Genomic DNA, 24,286 nt, shown 5'->3' with positions numbered 1-24,286 from the left:
GTTCGTGAGTTCGAGCCCCGCGTCAGGCTCTGTGCTGACAGCTCGGAGCCTGGAGCCTGCTTCAGATTCTGTGTCCCTCTGTCTCTGCCCCTCCCCCTCTGTGCTCACACACTCTGTGTCTCTAAAATAAAATAAACTGAACATTAAAAAAATAAAAAATAAATCTCTCCTTAGGGGCCTTGGGCCATTGATGAATGAATGCCCTAGCCTCTGAGGGGCCCGCCCAGCACCGATGCAGAAGCACCAGCGAGTCCCAAACTCTGAAAACTGTTCCAGAAGCAGCATTCAGAGCGGTTGAGGACCTAGCCTTTGAAGCTAGAGGAGCCGGGGTTTGGATCCTGGTCCTGCTCCTTTACTACACGGGGGTCTTTAGGCATGGAGTTTAACCTCTCTGAACCTTTGTTCTAGCCCTTTGGGCAATGGGAGGAGTAACCTGTGCACAGAGGGCTGTGTTGAGAAGCAAAAGCACAGGCCGATCAGGGCCTCGGGGCCTGTGCCCGGTCTGGTCTGGGCCCCGCCAGGCCCGGCTGCCCACCCGGGGACCATCCCGTTAACAGTGGGAAAGGAGAGCCGGCCGTGCGCTCCCCTCCCCCGCTCCCCGGGCGCCCCTCGTCTTTTTGTTCTGTCTCAGCAGCTCTCTATTGAGATGAATGGCATTTCCAGAGGCTTCACCTCTGATAAGTGTTCCTCTGCGGCGGCAGCCGGAATCTTAATGCGCGCCCTGTAATTTAACGGCCATCTCGGCTGACTATTAAAACACTCTTCCTGGGTGAAGTGAACTCGCTCCATCGGCACGTGCTGACGCTGCCAGGGTGACTCCGGGGAGCTCGGATGTGGCTGGCCCCCCGTAGGAGGGAGGGGGGTGCAGCTCTTGAACTCCTACCAGGGCCTTCTCTTCTAAAGGGGAGATGGCTGGGCATCACCCACCCCCACCGCCAACCCCCTCCCCCCCAATCCCCACACCCCCACCCCACCCCACTCCCACGTTGCGGGGCCCCTGGAGGCTTGGGAAGCAAGAGGAGAGGTTGCCCTTCTTGGAAGGCAGGAGCCCAGGCTGGGATGATTTTCAAAGACATCTTTGGACTCTGTTGATGCCGTTTGTTGTGTGCCTGCGGACACACACTCACACGCCAGAAACACGAACGCCTGAGCAGGAAGGAGACTAGGCTGAGCCTTCAAGACACCAGGCTGTATGAGAGAGACACTTCTTTGATAACTGGGTGTTTCAATCTGGAATTACAAGGAGTCGACAGTCACAGTGTGATAGTGTTTACGTACACCTGGCATGCCTCCACCCCTCCCAATCTTTCTTTAGGGAACGATATGGAAACCACCAGTTCGTTCGTTTTCCTGCCATCTGGTTGTCCAAGGAATGATATGTGACTACCCAGAGCCCGCGAGATCGTTCTAAGAATTCAGATGAGAGAAGTCAGTCCTTTAGAGTGTGGGGAAAAGTGATCTGCAGAGAGAATAAAGCTGACAAACCAAGAGAAAGTTGAGAGAGGAAGAGAGAGACTGAAAGAGAGAGAGAACTCTATTTGAGAGAGAGAGAGAGAGAAAGAGAATGCCTGACCTCCAAGGCCCAACCACATCTCTGTTCTTTCCAACTTTTGGTTGCTTGGTTCCTTGGATTTTTTGAGCCAATCATTTCCCCCCTTTTCTTTTTGCCCACGCTAGTTTGAGCTAAGTTGCCACTGTTTGCAACGGGAGTACTTTAAAAAGGGACTGGCCTTCGCCTCTGATGCATTATCTCTAAGTTATGATGAGCATTAGAAAGGCAACCTCTTTATGAGGGTCAGGCTCCTTATCTACACGGCCCTAAGCAGCTCCTGAAACTTAACCAAACTTCCCATACGAATCAGATCTCATTAAGGTGAATATACAAATCTCGCTGGTGCTGAGCCCCCTAAGCGGTCTTGTGACATCACACCTGGCAGAGTGCCCCAGGCACTCAGAGAGTACTCAAGAGTGTCAAGACCATATCTGGATCGCCCTAGCTACTGGCCTCCACGCCTCCAAGCTCTGGACACTGCCTCCACGGACGTCTGTCTCTTCTCAGTTGAACGGAAGACACCCAAGCCGGCCTCTCCCACACTACGGTGCAGCTCCCTGCGGCCACCAAGTATAGTGGCTAACGTTCTCTTTCAAAGTGAGGTTTTGATAAAGGCTCCACTCCGTCGCTGCTAAAGAGTGTTGGGTCTGGGCCGAAGATCGCAGGAATCTCGCATTTTCTGTGCGGCTTCCGAGGGATTGCCATTTACACGGAGAAAGCTGTCCTGTAAAATGCCAGGTCACCACCTACCTTCCCCAGCGGGCTCACTCTTACACCTTCTCTCCTCTCTTATCATTAATTACACTGAGGCCATTGCAGGAAGGTGTTTCAACAATGAGCTCTGAGGGGTCAAGCCCCGGTGTTTAATAATACTTCTGTTCAAAGTTTTCCTTAAGGGTCATCTGTAACCTCATTTCTGTTCCTTATCTACATTCTTTGGTTTAGTTTTAATTCTTTTGTTGCCTTTTTTTTTTTTTTTTCCCCTTGTGGAAATAGAGATGTCAGCTGTCCCCCTCCTACTCATTCATCCATTTATTCACCCATCCAGGCCTTATTCTGTGGCTGCTACTCTGGACCCTGCCATGTGTTATGTATTCTGGGTTTTTTCCTGGGAATTCAAGAAAGCAGTCACAGCATTCAAAACACAGATCTTTTTGGTGCTCTCTAAATAAAACACAAGTTTTGTTTTTAGTTTATTTATTTTTAGAGAGCGAGAGAGAGAGAGAGAACCCAAGCAAGTTCCATGTTGTCAGCACAGAGCCCGACGTGGGGCCCCATCCCATGAACCGAGAGAGAGATCATGACCTGAGCTGGAATCAGGGGTCAGACGCTTAACCAGCTGAGCCACCCAGGTGCCCCTAAAACATAAGTTTTATTTTGTCTTCCCTTCCTGCTCGTCTTCCAAGCCCTGCTTCTCCTGGCAGGTCACACTGAGCCAGGACACTTTGGTGGCTAGTTAAAAAAAAAAAAAAAAGAAGAAGAAGAAGAAAAAGAAGAAGTCACGGTGTAACTGTGCTGGGACCTTTGGAAATTCTAGTGATGAAAGGCAGGGCCCTCACTTCCTCTTTCTGAGCAGCACAGGGTGTCACCAGACAGGAGCAGTCCTTGCCGGGGAGCCTGAAGCAAACATGGATCAGGAAACCGTGGGCAATATTGTCCTGTTGGCCATTGTCACCCTCATCAGCGTGGTCCAGAACGGTAAGGGAACGCCCTCACTCAGAGGGGGAGACGAAACAGATTTTGTTTGTCAATCGCTTGAAAGTCAGAGGCTCACACCGTTCTCTGTGTCTGTGCACACTTTTGCCCACTTTCCCCTTATTTGTATTTGTTTTCTTTTTGCTTTGAATGTATAGGATATATGCATTTATGCATGACTTTGGGGGTTTCCTTCTGGTATTTCTTGCACTTCAATGTTGGTGACTAACCATGTTTGTAAAGCCGGGGCTGCGATCTAGAAGCTTTATAAAAACCCTTACTAAAGTGTCTGCAGTCAGCATTTTAACTATTAATTACTGTGGCCAGAGACCGGGTGGGAGGCAAGAAGCCTAGAAAGGGAAAGTGAAATACATGTTGTCTCAAGACACTGGGCTTTTGTTAAGCGCAGCTGGGCTGACTTCAGTGAAACTGACGTTACCTGTCACCTGTAGGCTAAAAAAAAAAAAAAAAAATTGAATTTGGATGGTGGGAGGAAGAAATCACCTTATTATCATTTATCTCTGTATTGCTTCTTTTTTCTTTGGAAGAAAGAGATTCTTTGTAATATTTTTTTTTCCTAGCGATGTATAGTTTTGAAGCATTTTTCAGATGCATTATATATTAACTATTAATGTAAAGAGAGAGAGGAAACATTTTTTCTTGCGCGGGGTTTGCATTTCCATCCACCTCGCTATCACTTAAGAAAACTGAGCAAGGAAGAAAGAAATACGCAAGGTACCGGGACCTGAAAAAGACAAGACCGTGTAGCATTTTCTCTTTCAAGTTCCGAGTTAGGACTGCCACAGATTCTTTTTCTAAGTATTTCCAGTGGCTTTGTGTTTTGCAGTTTATTAAGATAGAGGAAAAAGGAAAGTAACTACCAAGGGCGGCTGTTACCACTTAATGGTAATTATTGAGTGTTCACACACTGTTGTCACACTTTGGAAATTTGAATGTTTCACCAATTTGGGATCGTCTGTTATTTCCCCCCAACTTGAACCTGGACAGAGGCTGAGGATTAGCCTTCTAAGCCCTGAGTAAGGCTTCCCTGAGACCTCCCCACACCAGACAGACTCGCTTTCCCCTGTATGTTTCCTCTGTGGAACAACAGTTGGCTGCTTTTTGACCCATTTTCATGTTAAATCCACACAATAAAGTTGCAGCTCCGAGAGGGAACAGGTGGGTTGTTTAGTCTGCCATTCCTCGAGCCATTGCTATTTCCTGCAGGCATCAGGAGCTCCCTTGGCCTTGCGAATCAGCAAGGGATTCATTTATTCAACGTGCAGACACCTCCAGGCTCCAGGGACCGCCCCTTCCCCCCCCCCCCCCCACTGCCCTTGTGATGGTCAGAGTCCTGGCTTTATGGGGACATAGCTGTGGGGTGGGTGTCCCAGGAAAGAAAGGATAGGGAAAAGAGATGACCAGGCAAGGTCAGTAGGAAGCCTTCAAAGACGGTTCTGGTTGGGTGAGTGGGCGGTGCTTTTCCAGCTCTGTGTAGGGTCTCCCCTCCCACCCTCCCCCTTGTAAATGGCAACGTAACTGACAAATTCCGGTGGACCCGGGAGCCAGTGCCTTGTCACTGGCCAGTGTGGATGGGGCTAAGCTAGCTGGAAGGCTGTAAGTCACCCCGAACTGCTGCCTCTCGGTTCAGAGCTGAGCTGGGGGAGGCCGCAGGGTCTCCTGTTGTGAGAATAGAGTCTCTTCATCGCTCCCGAGATGCAGAACCCGGTCCGGGCCTGTCGAGTGGGTCCCGGGCTTTTCCCCCGAGTGCAAAGCAAGCCCTGATCCGACTTGAGGGGGACGGCGAAGTTCCTAATTATTTTTGGCAGATGAGATTAAGTCTTCTTCCTTGGTACGGTGTGGAAGGGGAGATGATAGGCGGCCAAATGTCTGAGCCTTAGCCGCGGCGTGGGGGCCTTGACTTTTGGCAGGCCATTTCAGATAGATGGCGACACAACACAGTGGCCTCGCTGCTAGAGCTCCAGCCGCTGATGCGGGATGAAGGCTGCCCGGTGGGGAGCTGGAAACCTGCACCAGGGTGGGCCCACCGTTTGGGGCCCGGAGACTTTTTCAGGCTCTTTTTGAAGCCACATGAAAGCCATGCTTTCCCTCTGAGGCCGAGACCCGGACTGCCATGTGACGTGGAGACCGCTGGGTGAGGCCTTTTACTTGTGACCGTCAAATGTGTCCATGTAGGGGAACAAGACAAATCCAAACGACCCGGAAGAGAATATCTGTGCTCGCTTACACCTGGGCTTTCAGGCGAACTGCAAAGGTTCAAGTGCCTGTCCCGAACCTCTCTTTGCAATGCTAATTAACCTCAAGGTTGCAACCATGGGTCCTCCTCAGAGAGTTCAGAAAATATGCAAAAACGGTGCCTTTCTCTCCCTGCCCCGCCAAATGCCACTTCAAACCCTTCCTCTTAGTTTTAAAAAATATTTCCGTGTTGTCGCCTGGCACCATAGACGTTGTCTTTGCCCCACGACAGAGAGGTCCGGTCCGCATGTGTCCATGATGGTGTCCAGGGTCTGTGCTCTCTGTTCACTGTGTGAGAACCTCATTTCCCAGAAAGAGGCCAGAGCCCAGCCCGCCCGCTGGAACTTCCCCCTCCGACTCTGAAACGTTGTTGAGTCATCAAGATCTTTGAACCTGTGGCCCTCTTCCAGCTCGATCCAGCAAAACACAGATCTGGAAGCACAGAGCAAGTTTCAAATACGTCGTTCCAAGAAAGCTGGGCCAGAACCACCAAAGGCTGGTTTCCCAGGGAATGCAGATAGATGCATTTCCTATAAATAGCATCCAGGGGGCCTCCGACCCCTCCTGCCGAGGTGCCAGCAGTGTTGACATGCAGAAACACGCAGGCAATAAGCATGGATTTGGAGAAAGTGATTTCCATAAGCAGCCCAACTAGTTAGATTGAGAGGAGAAGGTGAGCCGAGGGGAAGGGCCACTGAGCCCATGCATGGAAGCCTGAGTGGCAGCAGAGAAGAGATGTCCTCCAGCAGAAGAGCCGTTCCTGCCGCCCTTCTGGTTGTGGGGAAAGGCGGTGGGAACTGGCATCATCCTCTGGCCTCAACTCTCTTCTTACCGTGAAGCCAGGAAGGGAGACATCGTGGCCCTGCTCTCACAGGGGTTTGTGAGCATAGGACAAGGAGGGCTAGAGAGCTGGCAGGGAACACCTCCATTTCCGTGACATCCCTGGTACTCCCACCCCCACCACACACACTCGAAGTGAATCTCACGGGCACCATATGGGAAGACCTAACGGCCCAACGTAGGGTTAAATGGGCCGCGGAAACAGGACTCAGGAGGCGCCCCCAAAGCAGAAATCTTATTTGCAGCGTTCTCAACAGCTCCGGCCTGGACCCTCCCGTGATAGAGAGCTCACGGCTACTGAACTCCCCCTTTCCCTTGTTAGGTGTATTGGGAGTTTGCTTTGTGTCGAGCATGGTGCTTTGTGCTGGGCATAATACTATTTCACTGAATCCTTGCAGCCTGTGAATTATATCTATATCTATATCGATCGATCGATCGATCGATCCTATTTTACAGATAAGCAAAGTGGGGCTTGGAGAGGTTAGGACAATGGTTGGACTGAGATTCAATCCAATTCCAAAAAGCAGACGCTTATGCTGTATTTATTGCCTCAAATTCATTTATTCAAACGGTCCCTACTCAAGAAGTTCTTTCTCACACGTGCTGAAATCTACTGCCCTGTAACTTCTATCCACTGGTCCTGTTTCTATTGTCTGGAAGAGCTTGGACTATGCTTGCTGCTTCTAGGTTTACAGAGTCAGCTATCCTGTCATCAATGTATCATTTCCTTTGTGACTTGGTTTCCAGAGTCCCTTGTCATTGGGTTACACCCTCCCACCCATCTTGCCCTGAGCTTTCTAAGATGCAGACAGACGCTTCCTGTACAGGGAAACTCACTCTTCCTGAGATCCAGACATCAATCCTATTAAGATAACCACAGGTGCATTATTCTTTTGAACACTTGTTATCGCACTGCTGGCTCGTATTAACTTTGTGCCTAAGTCCTCAAGATCTTTTTATGTGATCCTGAGAAAGCTGTTTGCCTTCTCTGGCTCCCAGCTTCCTCAACTGACAAGTGGGGCTGCGATAACTTCCGTACGTGTCTGTTGAATATATCACATGGAGAGGCGCCCGGGTGACCCAGTCGGTCAAGCGTCCAACCTTTGATCTCAGCTCAGGTCTTGATCTCAGGGCTGTGAGTTCAAGCCCCGCACTGGGCATGAAGCCTACCCAACAAACAAACAAACAAACAAACAAACAAACGAAACCACCCTGCACTGGAACAACCTAGGGAAAGTAGCCTGCGGTGCCCGGCATGCGGTGTGTGTGCTCTTTAGTGGTCCGCAGCCTTTTCTCTCTGTGTCTCTGACTCTGGCGCTATCTCTCTGGTTTGGCTTACCGTCAGCAGCTGGCCAAGATAAGCGTATCAATGGTCTCTGCGCTCGAGGTTTCTGTAACATGGTGGAAGATAACACGGGGGTGGGGTGTGAATGGGTGGTGAGGCGTGGGCAAAGGAAGGCAAATTCGTTCAAGTGTAGCTAAGAAGGAGGGAGAGGGAAAGCCTCGTAGGCTGGGGCAGGCTTGCTTTTTTGTTTAGTGGGTAGGAAAGATCCGAGTATGTTTCTAGGGTCAAGAGAAGGAGGAAAAAAGAGAGGGAAGGTTCAGGAATTGGGGAGAACACTGATGAGACAAAGGCCTGGAGAGGCGGCAGGAACGGGCTGGAAGTCACGGGTCGAGGGCAAGCCCTGCAAACGAGGAAGGCGTCTGTCTGAGCAAGGAGAGACAGAAGGCAGGCAGGCACGGAGAACTATAGCCACGTCGTGCTGCTGGTTGCAGAAATCACCTCTGACTTTCTTAATATTATCTCTGCCACCTGTTCAGAGGCGAGGGCCTCTTAGGTTCTGGGCCCTTAGGTTCAGAACCCTTAGGTTCTGGAAAGCCAGTGAGCAGGACTTCCTGCTGTCCTTTGTGCTAAGAAGAGACATTCAGAACAGACAGATGTGTACTTAAACCCCGTGTGGCTGGTGGGTCCCCTGCGGTGAGCTGCAATGTGACAGCAACAGGAAGAAAATATCCTCATCTGTTTCCTTGGATCTGAGTCCCCAGCTTCACTGTTCCCCAGTGGGGTGGCTCTGGGAATGCCACCCAACCCCCCTGAGTCACTGGGGCCTTGTCTACAAAGGGGAGACAGCATGGCTCACTCCGAGGAGCGGGCACAAGGCCCATCGAGGGAATAGACGTCAGGGGTCTGCTGGAGGGCGACGCCCCCTGCCTACCAGCGGGCCCGTAGCTGCTATGCCCCCAGACAGGCACGTTGCTAGGGTACGGCTGTGCTTTTGCCCAAAAGGAAATCAGAGAAGGCTTTTATTCCTATACACGGTTGATAAGGCATCCATTTCACAGCTTTTTGAGGAGGCTAATATCAAGCTGATGAAAAGGCATCCCACAGGGACCCCTGATATTCTGGAAATAGGAGCAGAGGAGTAAAAGAGGAGGGGAAGGGAGAGAGACCTTCATCCCTCCCCGCTCCATCCAATCTATAGACAGACCCTTGGGATTCTGGCTTCTTGGCAACCCCCCCCCACCCAGCCCACCGCCCCACCTTAGCGGGCTCCCTATCTTCCGCTGTCCCGGTCCTGACCCCTCTGGACGCTCCCCATGCAGAAGACCGAGTGGCTTCCTGCTTCCAACACTTGCTCAGCTTATCCCTGCCAGTGACTCCTTGTGGCTCATGAGATGGGCATGAATTCTGATTTTCTTACCGCGGCTCACATCAAGGTCACAGTCACGCCACCAAATCCGGCAGGCGCTTCTCAACTATCCTCTTCTCCAGGCCTGGGCTCACTTAGTGCTTTTTCGCTCTGTCCACCCTGTGGGCACCGCACGTGGCCCCCCACCAGGCTCTGCGTTCCCCTCCATCCGCGGCTGGGTGCACTGGATAAATTTCATCTAAGTGTTTTGTTCGCGGTTTACCGTCTGCCTCCTCCTCTTCCACCCCCGCCAGAGCATGAGCTTCTCCGGCCAACGTCCTTTGTGTGTTTTGTTCTCGGATGCAAGCTAAGTGTCTGGCTCGTGGCAAGTCAGAGGTTAGTAGAGACAGCTGCTGAGTGAATTTCTGGCAAATGACGTTTGACAGAAGACATTCGGGCTGTTTGGAGGGCACACCGAGGAAACATTTAACGTTCTAGTAAAATAAGGGGACAACAGGCTCATGAACGTGCCCATGGTAAACCAGATCCAAACCTTTCCCTCTGTCAGGGTTCTTTGCCCACAAGGTGGAGCATGAAAGCAAGACACAGAATGGGCGGAGCTTCCAGAGGACGGGAACACTTGCCTTTGAACGCGTCTACACTGCCAAGTGAGTTCAAACCCTGATAGTGCAAACTAACAGAGTGGGCCCTGGGCAAAGGGAGCCTTCCTACTGGAGTGAAGGCCACCGTCAAGGCTACATGTCTGTCTGGGTCGACCTTCAGAGTGCCAGGAAGGCAGAGCTCCCAGGGACGATTGAACCTCACCTGGGTGGGGGGGTGTTGGGGGCACCCTTGGTCATCTTAATAAGGGCTAGTGTTTAAAGAAAGGAATCAGGGATAGTGGGGGCGGGAGCGGGGAGAGGTGCGATCGCCGCAGCTCCCCCGTGCTCCAGAAACCTCTGAGCCAGTCACGTAGCCACAGCGTTACCGATTTCCTGGGGAATCCGTCCGAAGGGACTACCATGCAAACCAGCCATGCAAACTCATCGGCTGGCTTTGGAGGCAACAGGTGGGATGCGATGGTGACAGCCTTCAGCTCACTGTCCCTTGCGTCCCCCTTGGGGGGACATCTGGAGGTGTGCCAGGACCTTTGGTAACATGGGGGAGCTGTGCAATTCCTCCCCATCCCCCCTACCCCCCCACCCCCTGCCACTCTTTACTTTTGAATAAAAAACCTGTTTGAAAATACCTGAGCAGCTCAGAGACGGAGATGGGAGCTACTCGGGATGCAAATCTGAATGGACGTTATTCACACACGCGTTTTTCCTTTATGCAGAATGTATTTGAACAGCAGTTTCAGGCAGTGGCCTGTCTGCTTCTCTGTGCCTGTGACCAGGGGCCTGTCACGGGGAAAGGCTTCGGAGAGGAGCTGGCCAAGGAGCTGGTCTTCAGTCTCAACTCGGAGGTGGCTCTGATGGCCGCAGAGATCTTTCCACAGGGGCAGTCGTGGATACCCAAGGAAATTGGCACAGGCTGATATCCAGGGCCCCTCACCCTTTCCGAGCCCTTTGCCTTTTGGGCTCGGGACTTGAGGCCACTCCCGAGTGCTCGAAGCCCCTCCAAGACCTCCTCTTTACTCGGGCCCTCGCCACCTGCCGTGGGGCCCCCCTCGCTCACACTCTGCTGTCCCCAGTAGGGTCATTCCAGCAGTCTGGTCTCAGGGAAATCCTTTGCTAAACTACCTACGGGGATATTTCTCTTTTAACATGTGGACCTTCGGGGTATTAATTCTCAGAATCAGTTGAAAAAGTTTAAAGATGTGTCTGAAGCCATTTTAGACACCGACGCTTAAAGGAGCGTAGGGAACGTACGTAGGGCGCATCTGTCTTTGTGCCATTTGCAGGGCGAGCCGTGAGAGCGCCTCTCAGACACTCTGCGTGGGAGAGGTGCGAAGAAGGTGTCTTTGATCAGGGACGACCCGAATCTCTCTCTGCAAACAACCCCGAAGGGCACATTGACGCTATTTGACTACTTGGGAAAGAGAAGCTTCTTTCTGCCCAGATCTCCGCGTTATTAGCAGTTCCACGGGTGGCTCCGTTCCGGAGAAGCCGGGCGGCGCAGGTGACCTGCGGTGGTTTCCCCGCACCTCGTGCGGAAGTTCAGTTTCCGTTTTGGCAGCAACGAAGACGACGTGGAGGAGGCCAGGCCGTCCGGGTTCTGCCGCGTCCCCCAGGGGGGTGCTGGCTCTGCGCCTAAGGAGTGGCCCCGCCCATACCTGGCCCGGGGCGCCAGCCTCCAAATTGCAGAAGTCGCCCTTTGGTGGCCGCTGCCCCGCGTCATTTGGGAGGGCGGTTTGGAAGTTCCGCAAGGCTGCGGGGTTCCGGAGGGAAGAAGGCGCTGGAGGACCGTGGTGGCCCATCCCGGCTGCGCCGGGGGTCCCCACGGTGTGGGCGCGTGGCCCAGCTCCCCCAAGCCACGCGTCTGTGCTTCACCTCCGTGGGAGGAGAGCCACAAGAGTTAGGAGGAGAGGGAGCTGCAGAGCGGGAGCAGCTAAGGGGGAGAAACGGAGAATTTTCTGGAAGAGGGAGGCGGCCCAGACGCTGCTGTGGTTCTGTTACAAAGACCACTTCCTCCCTGACCCAGCTGACGGCACTCTGTGTGCCTGTGGTGGTTTGTCCAAGGGCTGAAAGATCAGGGCCACGGGCCACCACGTGCTGAGAGAACCCAGAGGCGCCAGTGTGCCTGTGTCTGCCAGGAAGTTCCTGCCAAGGGGTCCTGTGTCATAGGGACTCTTCTCCGGCCGTAGCTCGTCTGGCCCCCAAAGCACCAAAGAGGGTGCGAGCTGAGCCGTGGACGTGCAGCAAGAAAAGAACAGGGATTTAATCTTGCTATCAAAAAAAAAATATAAGAAATTAAGCTTTTCTCGGTTTTAATACACAGGTTGAGAGCGCTGTGTGTATTATACCCGTCACAGGGTTGCACGATCAGATCTTCTGGTTGATGGGGTGTGAGATCATAAATGTTTCCAGACCATGGCTGTAAAGAAAAACTAGTGTAAAGGATAAATGATGCTGGCGGATTGAAACGCCTGATGCAGATTTTTCAGCACCAAATATGACTGCTGAGTGATGCAGACGGTTCGAGATGGGGGGTGGGGGGGGCAGTTGATAAACGGGTATCGCGGCTGGGTGTGGCACATCGGCTCCAATGGGGCCCCGGTTAACGGTCTACGAGGGTAGAGCCGAGTCAGGGTTTGAGAGATAAAAAGAATCTTGACCTTGACTCTGTTCACATGTGCAAGGCGTAGTCCAAAGCCCTGTTCCCAGATGATGAGCACAGCTGGAACAGAGCTTGATTTCTGGAGAAAAATCTCAGTTAAACTGACCCAAGATTCTTCCCCATGATGCTGGTAAGCACGGGCTGCAGAGAGGTGACGGGTCTCTGGAGAAATGTAATTTTCTTTCTTTTTTTTTTTTTTTTAATTTTTTTTTTCAACGTTTTTTATTTATTTTTGGGACAGAGAGAGACAGAGCATGAACGGGGGAGGGGCAGAGAGAGAGGGAGACACAGAATCGGAAGCAGGCTCCAGGCTCTGAGCCATCGGCCCAGAGCCTGACGCGGGGCTCGAACTCACGGACCGCGAGATCGTGACCTGGCTGAAGTCGGACGCTTAACCGACTGCGCCACCCAGGCGCCCCGAGAAATGTAATTTTCTACACACGTCCCATAGATTACACGTTCCTGGGCTGGTAACAGGTATTACAGAGGAGAGCAAGTTCTGTAAAACAGGACTTTTGAGAACTTCTAAGGTACTGAGGAACACTGTGATTCTTGGTTCTCCAAGAAGGGGAAGTCTTTTTTAACTACAGATACACCCCCATCCCTTTTTTTGGGCAGATCATATCCAGGGTTTAGTGCCTCACAAAATGCATTTTTTGGAAAATGCCACCCTAATATCCCTTCTCCCCTGCACCTCTCAAAATCCACTGTTTATTTTTATTTTTATTTTTTAACATTTATCTATTTTTGAGAGAGAGAGAGAGAGAGAGTGGGGGAGGGGCAGAGAGAGAGGGAGACACAGAATCCGAAGCAGGCTCCAGGCTCTGAGTTGTCAACACAGAACCCAACGCCGGGCTTGAACCCACGAACCGCAAGATCACGGCCTGAGCTGAAGTCGGACGCTTCACCGACTGAGCCACCCGGGCACCCTTCAGAATCCGCTTTAGGCTCACTTCTAAGTAGGGTGGACTTGTAAATAACTTGAAGCTAATAGTTCCGCATTGATTCCATCCATTAGTATAGCTACTATTACTATTATTAGTGATCATTTACTTGCTTGCAGTCAACCTAAACAAAACCCTTAGTAAGTTCTCCTGCACTTATTCCCGAAGGTGGAGAAAAACAAAAGGGAAAATATGAGTCCTTTTCTCCATGAGCACACAGAGTGTCGTGCATCACATTGAACACAGCAGAGTGACTTGTCGACAAATCGGGCAAGTGCCTCAGAATCAGACCTGGGGAAATGAAGAGAGCCAAGATGGGCCTGTCAATTTTGTCTCGTAGAAAGAACGGCACAAAACCCTCCACAAAAGAAAATTTGGAGTAATAACAATTTGTCCGCAGGAAAGACATTTCCACTGGGGACTGTAAGAAGGAAGACATTGGAGAGGTAACAGTCACCGTTTATTGAATGCTTGTTCTGAGCTGGGCACTGCTCTATCTCATTTTATTTTCATAAGCCAGGGCGGTAATTACTTACGTCTCCACTCACCTCTTATAGATGAAGAAAACTGAGGCTCAGTACACTCACGCAGCGGCAGAGTAGGCATCGGACCCAGGCTTTGTGCCTTTAAAGAGCGTGTGAACATCCATCCGGCTCCACCTCAAGGGACGGCCCTGTCACTGACCAATGCCACTTGAATTCAGCCCGGCAGTGGCTCTCTGTCAAGGAGGGACATATGCGTGGGGAGCTGTGGATCGAAGACGGGTCAGAGACTCTGGATCGGAAAAAGACTGGCTTGAGCTAGATCGAGGGACAGGAGTTGGGAGTTTCATTCCAATCCAGACAGAGCGTGTTTTATGAGGGACCCGGGTGACTTGAGACAACAGGCAGGAATGATTGAAGGACTGATCCAATGTCACATTACTATACCGTTCTTTCTAATGAGCAAATTCCTTAGATAATTAAGCATTTTGAAAAACTGCATCACCCAGCCCAAACCAGTACTCAAATACAAACAAAACCAGAAGCATGTGAATGAGGAGGACGTAGGGGCGATCTTTGGCATTAATAGATCGTCAAATTGTTGGAGCCTCAGGTATTAGATCCCATCAGACATAGAACATTATTCAGTTAAATAAATAATAACGTGACCTAGTTTTCCAGGGTCACATTCTCAGTCCCAAGGCTGTGGGTTTGTTCCTCTAATACGTAATAGCTGTGACGTTGGGGCGCTCCATAGCTGCATACGGGACCTGTTTGTTCGCTGAGTACTTCACCCCAAATGATAAGTCGGTTCAAGGCTCCTGCCCTTCCTCCGGGTCTGATTCCGAGGCGCTTGCCGGGTTTGTGGACAGGTCACTGTGCTGTGTTCAGTATGATGCACCACACCATCAATGTGTTCGTGGAGAAAAGGACTCGTATTTTCCCTTTTGTTTTTCTCCACCTTTGGGAATGAGACACAGAAGTACTTACGTAAGTACTACTGTGTCCGCTAGATCAGTGAAACCCCTGGGTACCCAGCAAGCTCAGCGGGGCTGTGCTCTCTCCCCTGTGCCTGTATCCCAGGGTAGGATACGCTGCTTTCTTACCTTTAATTTCATTGACCTCTCCGGTGGCGGATCTTTTGATCGTCAGAGGGACACGAAACTTCCTGTGGTCAGGGACACGGCACATCCTCTCTGGGTTCTCTGCGGGGGATGGACCAGGGCTCGGTCATTCCAGAGTTCTCAATGGTACCACTGAGGCACGAGACGCTATCAGTCTGAATAAGGGTCCGTCGCCGATTTAGGAGGAAAGTCATGAGAACCAGATCGGGGAGGGTCCAGATGAAGGAATCCAAGGAAGCAATTCGGATAAAAGGCCAAATACGCTTTGAAGAGTGCATCTTTGCTTTGCCTGTTAGTTTGAGTGACATTAGACCAGTGGTTTTCAAACTTGAGTGTGCTTCAGAGTCACCTAGAGGGCCTGTTAAAACAGTCAGCCCGTTAAAACACAGATTGCGGGGCCCCACCCCTGGAGTGTTTAATTCTGTAGGTCTCAGATGGGCATTAACACTTGCAGTTCCCAGGTATTTCTGATGCCTGCTGATCCAGGGACAACACTTTGAGGACCACCTCACTAGAGCATCAACTCTTAAAGCTTACGTGGATCTTAGAGTTACTATCAGTCTCTTAGTGTTTCAGGTGAGAAAACTACATCCAAAGTGATTATTTTGCCATTGACAAACAGATGGTGAATGTCAGGTCAGAGGTGAAACCTTAGTCACGTGCCCTTTCCACTCCATTGCACTGCCCTTCCCCATTCACGCTTCCATGTCTCCTAAGGTGGTTTTTCCACGGATGTGCGTGTTTTTTTTTTTTAATTTTTTTTCAACGTTTTTTTATTTATTTTTGGGACAGAGAGAGACACAGCATGAACGGGGGAGGGGCAGAGAGAGAGGGAGACACAGAATCGGAAACAGGCTCCAGGCTCCGAGCCATCAGCCCAGAGCCTGACGCGGGGCTCGAACTCACGGACCGCGAGATCGTGACCTGGCTGAAGTCGGACGCTTAACCGACTACGCCACCCAGGCGCCCCTTTTTTTCTTTTTTCAAGTGTTTATCCAAGGTGTAGTTAGTTCAAATATAGTGTAATATTGTTTTCAGGAGTAGAATTGAGTGATTCATCACTTACATACAACACCCGGTGCTCAACACGACAAGTGCCCTCCCTGAATGCCCATCACCCATCTAGCCCATCCCCTACCCACCTCCCTCCCTCAACCCTCAGTTTGTTCTCATCATAAAGAGTCCCTTGTGATTTGTTTCCCTCTCTCTTTTTTCCCCCTTCCCGTATGTACATCTATTTTGTTTCTCAAATTCTATATATGAGTAAAATCATAGGGTATTTGTCTTTCTCTGCCTGACTTATTTTGCTTAGCATATCCTCTGGCTCCATCCACATCATTGCGCATAGCATGAGTAATACTCCATTGTATTTATGTATACCACGTCTTCTTTATCCATTCATCAGTTGATGGACATTTGGGCTCTTTTCATAGCTTGGCTATTGTTGATAGTGCTGCTGTGAACTTTGGGGTACATGCACTGCCTTTGAAACTGTACTTTTGTATCCTTTGGGTAACTACTTAGGAGTGCAATTGCTGGGTCGTAGGGTAGTTCTATTTTTAACTTTTTGAGGAACCTCCATATGTTCTCCAGAGTGGCTGCACCAGTTTGCATTCCCACCAACAATGCGAAAGGGTTCCCCTTTCTCCACGTCCTCGCCAACATCTGTTGTTTCCAGAGTTGTTCATTTTAGCCATTCTGACAGGTGTGAGGTGGTGTCTCATTGTGGTTTTGATTTGTATTTCTCTGGTGATGAGTGATATTGAACATCTTTTCATATGTCTGTTAGCCATCTGGATGTCTTCTTTGGAAAAACATCTATTCATGTCTTCTGCTCATTTTTCCTCTTCCTTCCTTCCTTCCTTCCTTCCTTCCTTCCTTCCTTCCTTCCTTCCTTCCTTTTTCTTTCTTTCTTTCTTCCTTTCTTTCTTTCTTTCTTTCTTTCTTTCTTTCTTTCTTTCTTTCTTTCTTTCTTTCTTTCTTTCCTTTCTTTTTGAGGATGGGGAAGGACAGAGGAAGAGAGAGAATCTTAAGCAGTTTCTGTGACCAGTGAGGAGCCCGGCATGGGGCTCGATCTCATGACCGTGAGATTGTTACCTAAGCCAACATCAAGAGTTGGACTGACTTAACTGACTCAACCTACTGAGCCACTCAGGCACCCCTTCTGCCCATTTCTTAACTGGTCTTTTTGTTTTTGGGGTGTTGAGTTTGACAAGTTCTTTATAGATTTTGGATACTAATGCTTTATCAAATATCTTCCCCCATTCTGTAGGCTGCCTTTTAGTTTTGTTGTTTGTTTCCTTCACTGTGCAGAAGCTTTTTATCTTGATGAAGCTCCAGGAGTTCATTTTTGCTTCTTGCGACATGTCTAGTAAGACGTGGCTACCGCCGAGGTCAGAGAAGTTGCTGCCGTGTTCTCCTCTAGGATTTTGATGGTTTCCTGCCTCACATTTAGGTCTTTCATCCATTTTGAATTTATTTTTGTGTATGCTGTAAGAAAGTGGTCCAGTTTCATTCTTCTGCACCTTGTTCTTCAGTTTTCCCAACACCATTTGTTGAGGAGACTGTTTTTTTTCCATTGGGTATTCTTTCCTGCTCTGTCAAAGGTGAGTTGACCATGTAGTGGTAGGTCCATTTCTGGATCTTCTATTCTGTTCCACTGATCTATGTGTCTGTTTTTGTGTCAGTACCATACTGTCTTGATGACTACAGCTTTGTAATATAGCTAGAGGTCCCGAATCGTGATGCCTCTAGCTTTGTTTTTCTTTTTCAGGATTGCTTTGGCTATTCAGAGTGTTCTGTGGTTCCATACATATTTTAAGACTGTTTGTTCTAGCTCTGTGAAAAATGCTGGTGGTATTTTGATAGGGATTGCATTACATGTGTGGATTGCTTTGGGTAGTATAGACATTTTAACAATGGTTGTTCTTCCAGTCCATAAGCATGGACTATTTTTCCAGTTCTTTGTGTCCTCTTCAAGATATTCCATAACTGTTCTACGGTTTTCAGAGTACAGATATTTTACCTCTCTGGCTAGGTTTATTCCGAGGTATCTTATTGTTTTTGTGTGATTGTAAATGGAATCAATTCCTTGACTTCTTTTTCTGCTGCTTCATGATCGGCGTAGAGAAATGCAACAGATTTCTGTACATTGATTTCATGTCCTGCGACTCTGCTGAATTCGTATTAGTTCTATCAATTTTTTTGGTGGAGTCTTTCCGGTGTTCTCCATAGAATATCATCTTGTTTGCAAATAATGAAAGTTTGATTTCATTCTTGCCAATTTGGATTTCCTTTTGTTGTCTGCTGAGGCTAAGACTTCTAGTACTATGCTAAATAATGCATGGTGAGAGTGGACATCCCTGTCTTGTTCCCGACCCCAGAGGGAACACTCTCAGTTTTTCCCCATTGAGTATGATATTCGCTGTGGGTGTTTTCATATGTGGCCTTTATGATGTTGAAGTATGTTCCATCTGGCCCTACTTTGTTGAGGGTTTTTACCAATGTGGATGTGCATATTGATGGTCCTGACCGAGACTGTCAACTTTTCCAGAGGATATTTGCTATTTTTTTAGTGTAGTCGAAAAGCTAACAGATATGGTTACAGAGTTGGACTGACCAGGACGTGCATCCTGGTCCCACCACCTTGTAGCTCAGTGACACTCAGCAGTTAGTCAACTTCTCCCAACCTCAGTTTCTCATGTGAAAATGAGGGTAACTGTGGTAGACTGAATGAAGAGCCCCCAAACATCTTTACATCCCAACCCCGGGAACCTGTAGGTTCTGTTACATGGCAAGAAGGAATTCAGATCGTTAACCACCTGACCTTAAAATCAAGAGATTACTCTGGATTATTTGGGTGGAACCAATGGAATCACCAGGATTCTTTTCTTTTTTAATGTTTATTTATTTTTGAGAGAGAGACAGAGAGTGAGTGGGGGAGGGGCAGAGAGAGAGGGAGACACAGAATCTGAAGCAGGTTCCAGGCTCAGGTGTTAGCACAGAGCCCGACGCGGGGCTCAAACCCGTGAACTGCGAGATCATGCCTTGAGGAAGTCAGACGCTTAACCGACTGAGCCACCCAGGCACCCCTAACAAGGGTTCTTTAACTGTGAAGGAAGGAGGCGGAGAAGTGGGTGTCAGAAAGACCCTCTCGGCCACTGCTGCCTTTGAGGTTGGAAGGGGGGCCACAAGCCAAGGAATGCAGGTGATCTCTAGAAGCTGAGAAAGGCAAGGCAAAACGGATTCTTCCCTAGGGTCTCCAGCAGGCTTGCAGCCATGCTGACCCACCTTGACCGTGGCCCAGTGAGACCCATTTGGACTTCTGACCTCCAGATGATTTGTCTTGTTTTAAGCCCCGATGTTTGGGGCTACCTGTTCAGCAGCCGCAGAAAACGCATGCAGTCACCCTGCGCGCTCACACGGCTGCGGTGAGTGTCCGGGGGGGACAAAGGGTGTAAAATATCAGCATGGTGGCTGGTGTGAGGGGAAGGCCCCTCCCCGAGAGTGAAGACTGAGCCCTGAACACGGCGATCGCACCACCAGCACGAGACCTTTCTGAGCGTCAGCTTTTCTGAATCGACCCTGGTTTCTTTCACGCTCGAAGCTCATCTCCCCGCCCCCCTCCCCAGCCTCGCCTGTGGGTCTGAGCTGACTTGTGTGTCTGACAAAGGTTTCTCAGTTGGGCTCCTCTCTCCTGCACCCCCCACCCCCCACCCCCAATCCTGACAGCTGCCACAGCCCTGCTGTCTGTGTTGCTCACTTTTCAATTCCAAGAAGCACTTTGGCACAGCCAGGAGCAGGAACCCTGCCAAAACGAATCCATCAAGAAACCGAGTCTCCGACTGGCTTCACTGAGGAAGGGACTAAATGGATTCTGAGCATGTATTTGCTTTATACCACTGCCTATGTCTCATAAGTGGAGTCATGAATGGGGTTCGTGCTTCATGCGTGATGGTGATTATCGGCCTGGGGTTTCAGGTGATTTTCAGACGGTGCCGCGGTAGCGTGTTTCCTAATGCTTCTTCTCCTTATTTATTATTTTTTTTTTATTCTACAGCCAAAACTGTGTGGACGCGTACCCCACGTTCCTTGTCGTGCTCTGGAGCGCAGGGCTGCTCTGCAGCCAAGGTAACTCTGGCTTCTCCTTGTGTGTTCTCTTTCTGGAGCGTGCGCCGTGGGGAGGTTCAAGCGCGGGCTCTTTTGTTGAAAAGACTTTGCTTGACCTCCAGCTCCGATCCCCGTGAAGCCCTCGGAGAGGTGAGAACCCTCGGGAGGTCGTGTTTCAGGCATGCTCTGCGCCTGTGCGGAGCGGGTGCGATAATGCATTGCTAATGTTTGCTCCCCGGTGGCTGGTTGAGAGCTTCTGCGCCGACAAGGGTGGTTTAAGGCTAAATGTGACTCAGAATCCTTAAGCAGTGTTAGCACAGATACAAGGGCATTATAAATGAGGGCGCCTGAGGGATCTATTCTGGGACCAACGTCACTCTGCTCCTCTGCTAATAAGCTGGCAGGGTGGCAGGTCCTCTGTCGGGCCTGGGTCTGCAGAGCCACGGGCCGGATTCCAGGTCCCCAGCCTTCTCTGGGGTTAGCAGCCGCCCACGGTCTTGACTTCAGCGGGTTGCCTCCCAGAGTTGACTTAAGAGGACCAGGAAACCAGAGTCGTGTTTTTCGGGTCCCCTTTGGAGATCGGCACTGTGCCTGGCGGGGGGGTGGGGGGTGGGGGAAGGGCTGGCGTGACCTGGCCAGCTTCCACAATGTGGCCCCCCGCGGGGGTGTGTAAGAAAAGGCCACAAGTGTCCCCCGAGGGACTCTTTAATCCTTACCTCTTCTCCCACTTGAGGGAGTAGGTAGAGGGCGTATTATCTCCCTCTGTTATCTTTTTGTTAAGTTTCTTTATTTCTTTTTGAGAGTGGTGGAGAGAGTGAGTGGGGGAGGGGGCAGAGAGAGAGAGGGAGAGGGAGAGTCCCACACAGGCTCTGAACCCAAACCGAGAGGCAGACGCTTAACCCCGCGGAGCCACCCAGGCGCCCCTCCCTCTATTCGCCTGGAGAACACTTTGGTTCGGGGAGATGAGATGACGGGCTCAAGGTTACTCAGCTGGTGAATAACAGAGCCAGAAACAGAGCCCAGGTCTCTGGCGCTAAGTCCTGGATTTTGCACCAGGGCTTTTCTGCATTATCCACGTATATGATGCATAGACCTTGAGCACCTCCTACGTGACGAGCCCTGTGCTTAGATACACGGTGATAAATAACAAGACGTAGTGGCCGAGCACATGGCACTTGGTGAGATGAACCACAGGAAAAAAAAGCGAATGGATACATTGTTGCCGAGAGTGAGAAGCGCCATGAAGGAAAGAAATCAGGCGCAGGGACAGAGAACAGAGGTGAGGGATGGCAGCAGAAACTCCTTCAGGGACAGCATGTGGCCTCCTCCTGTGCTCCATAAGGCCGTCATCACTCACTGTTTATTTACCACTATCTATCCCGAGTGAAATAAGAAACGTGTCTGGCGTCACTTGAAAAATCAAGCCAAACTATGCTTATACGAGGAGTTACGATTCCTTTTAGGTCCTAGATGATACTCGATAGAGACGGATGTAGAGTTGTTCTAGCTAGATAAATACAAAGGGAGTGTGAAGGTGTTTCAGAGCCCCGGGACTATGCATTTTCTGCCAAGCAGTTGTTGGCATTGCTAGGGGTCAAAAGCGTCAGTAAACCCTCTTCGGTAATCGTCACTTCTTACGCTCTATAGTAAATTACTGGATTGTTTAGTCAAAAGGAACCTCAGAGATCATTCTAGCCCAGATTCTTCACTTTACAGGAGCAGGAGCCCGAGTCCCAGAGGGACAAGCGGTTTGCTCAAACCTCAGAATTTTCGAGTCCAGATTCGAACCCACTGTGCTTTTCCTACTGGTGGGTCCACGAGGCATGAGCACAGCCATTTTCCACCCCTGACTCTTGTGAGCTCATGTTCAGTTTAGCTCCCGTTGAGAGAGAGATGTGCTGGTAAGTTAGAGCAGAGCCATCCAGATGGGACAAACCAGGAAAAACTTTGTTCAGGGCAGATTGTGAATTGTGACAGTTTCGTGACTTTCAGATAATAGCATGAACTTCATAAGTGGTTTCTTTTGTGTTTTGGTTTTCTTACCTGTCACATAACACTAGTGTTTTGGGAGGGTCTGGGGACTGACGACTGGAGACAGTTCTTTTTTTTTTTTTTTTTTAATTCTTAAGTGTTTTCTTTCTTTATTTTGAGAGACAGAGGGACAGAGAGAGAGAGAGAGAGAGCACACATGCATGAGCAGGGGAGGGGCAGAGACAGAGGGAGAGAGAGAATCCCAAGCAGGCTCTGCGCAGTCAGCGCAAAGCCTGATGGGAGGGCTCTAACACATGAACTGTGAGATCATGACCTGAGCCAAAATCAAGAGTCAGATACTTAATCAAATGAGCCACTCAGGCATCCCTAGAGGCTATTGTGAGGACACTCATTGCTGGTGTTGTGACCCTGGGCTGTTCTTCAGTCATCCTTCCTAAGCCTCAGTTTCCCCATTTGTAAAGCAGGAATAATTGAGTTCCCAGGATGCTTGAGAGACTGTGCATAAAGTCCCTGACATAGTGCATGGCATATATCAGATTGAACCATAGAAAACTGCTGATGCCTGACAGTTTAGGATCCACAAAAATGGCAGTTTCATATAGTTCAACCTAACAATAGAAGCCCAGTAAATGTGATTATTGATGGCACGGGTGGTGGTAACACGGTTTTAAAATTATACAAACTTGGTTTCAGATTCCACCTTGTTAAAAAATAAAATTCAACCGAATAAATTTGAAGACCTAATCGGCTTCATTAAAGGATTCACGATTCCAGCACCCCATCTAGCAAGCAGAGGGGGGGTGCAGAGGGGTTGTACAAAATGGAAGGTTTTTATAGGAAGGAGGGTGAGGCAAGAAAGTTGTTAGCAAAAGAAAAGGATTTTTTCCGGGCAAGGTTTCTTTCCCTTAGAGAGGAGAGGAGGGGCCCTTATCCTGCAGACCTCACCTTCCTTCCATCCCTCACGTGGGAGAGGGCCCATGCGACCCATGACTGCCTTGGCTCAGATCAGAAAATTCCTGACTACAGATTAAGACTGCATTTTGGAGGGAGAAGGAAATTGCTATCAGGTTAGATAGGAAGCCTGGTCTGGGGACTTGGCCTAACTGATGCCATTTTGGGTGTGTGGTTTTCTTTTTAACAATCTTTTCTTTGGCTTACTTGATGTTTATTAATTCACTTAACAAATAATTTTTGAAAGCCACTATGTGCCAGGCGCTATGCCAAGCACAGAGATGATGGCTGGCCAAAGATGTGTGTCCTCATGGGTCTTTTGGTCTGGTAAGTGCAGCTGGGCAAACTGACTTCCTTGAGCCTAAATTTCCTCATGTGCCCAATGGCGACAGTGATACGCTCTTTACCAGGGGGCTGGGAGGATTGGAGACCCAAGTACCCAAAGTGCCTGGGGGCAGTACCTGCCATATAAAAAGCACTCTGTCGACACAATTAATTTGGCATTTGAATAATGCTGGGAGGTCTTCGGGGTGCTTTTATACCCATGCACTTATATCACCCTCATAATTATTCCTGAGAGGTAGGAAAGCTGCAATCAGCCCTTTGTCCAGATGTAGAATGAGTTAAGTATTAGGTTCTTGATCCAAATGGTTCTTGTGGGGTTGGGTTTTCTAACTCTCAAATCCAAGGTTCAGGACTCCCGATGCTCACGGGTGCTCCTCAGGGGACTAGAAGGCACAGGGAATCTCCTTCCCTAGAGATGTTTTCTGAATTGGCAGCAATTTTTCAAAAAAGGTTGAGCATTGCACTGCCTGGTGGCCCAGAGGGGAAGGGTATACTTTTAAGAGAGCCAACTTAGAGCTGGGCTTGGGGTTCGGGTCTGGTTCCCCATCCCCTGCCCTGGACCACATCACACACACACACACACACACATACACACAAACACACACACCACCCATCACACCTGGCAGTCTTACACAAGCCCTTTGACCCCTGAAGCCCAAGTTTTCACATCTCGAATAAGCAAAGATGATATTGGGCAGGTGCGAAGGATTCAGATTACATGATGGGCAGGAAAACACTTTGTAAACTGTACCACGATGCCCGTAGAAAGTGACATTACTATCATCGAGGTCCTAGGTTTCTACCAGCCCTGGGCGTTTGCTGAAGTTCAGCCCCAGCTGCCAGCACTTGAGGCTTCTGCTAGATTTTGTGACCAGCATTCGTTGTGTAATGACTGGATTAATACCATGCTAACTTAGCATGTTCTGGCAGCTGTGAAACTCACACGGGTGTTTCCCTTTCTCCACTTAGTTCCCGCCGCCTTTGCTGGCCTGATGTACCTGTTCGTGAGGCAAAAATACTTCGTCGGCTACCTGGGGGAGAGAACTCAGAGGTAGGCCACTGGGACTGTTTAAGAACCAGGGTGTGA

At 49.8% G+C, this 24,286-nt stretch overlaps 1 protein-coding gene across 7 annotated transcripts in view; it reads left to right on the top strand.

The window, feature by feature from the left end:
• The first annotated feature begins 3,092 nt into the window (after positions 1-3,092).
• The window catches only part of ALOX5AP (arachidonate 5-lipoxygenase activating protein), a 68,297-nt gene continuing 47,103 nt past the window's right edge, over positions 3,093-24,286 (top strand). For 4 of the 7 annotated variants that reach the window (XM_058688352.1, XM_058688377.1, XM_058688341.1 and 1 more), the window contains exons 1-5: positions 3,093-3,250; positions 9,542-9,641; positions 19,059-19,232; positions 19,862-19,932; positions 24,169-24,250. In XM_058688352.1, the coding sequence (XP_058544335.1) occupies positions 3,181-3,250; positions 9,542-9,641; positions 19,059-19,232; positions 19,862-19,932; positions 24,169-24,250 (497 nt within the window). In that variant the 5' untranslated portion in view covers positions 3,093-3,180. Of the gene's footprint in view, positions 3,251-9,541; positions 9,642-13,399; positions 13,643-13,753; positions 13,961-19,058; positions 19,233-19,861; positions 19,933-24,168; positions 24,251-24,286 lie in introns of those variants that run through there. The other 3 variants (XM_058688363.1, XM_058688385.1, XM_058688394.1) reach the window with 3 other exon arrangements.

This window comes from Neofelis nebulosa, chromosome 1, assembly GCF_028018385.1.
Source record: "Neofelis nebulosa isolate mNeoNeb1 chromosome 1, mNeoNeb1.pri, whole genome shotgun sequence".
Lineage (NCBI taxonomy): Eukaryota > Metazoa > Chordata > Mammalia > Carnivora > Felidae > Neofelis > Neofelis nebulosa.
This window is presented reverse-complemented; position numbering and strand designations above follow the sequence as displayed.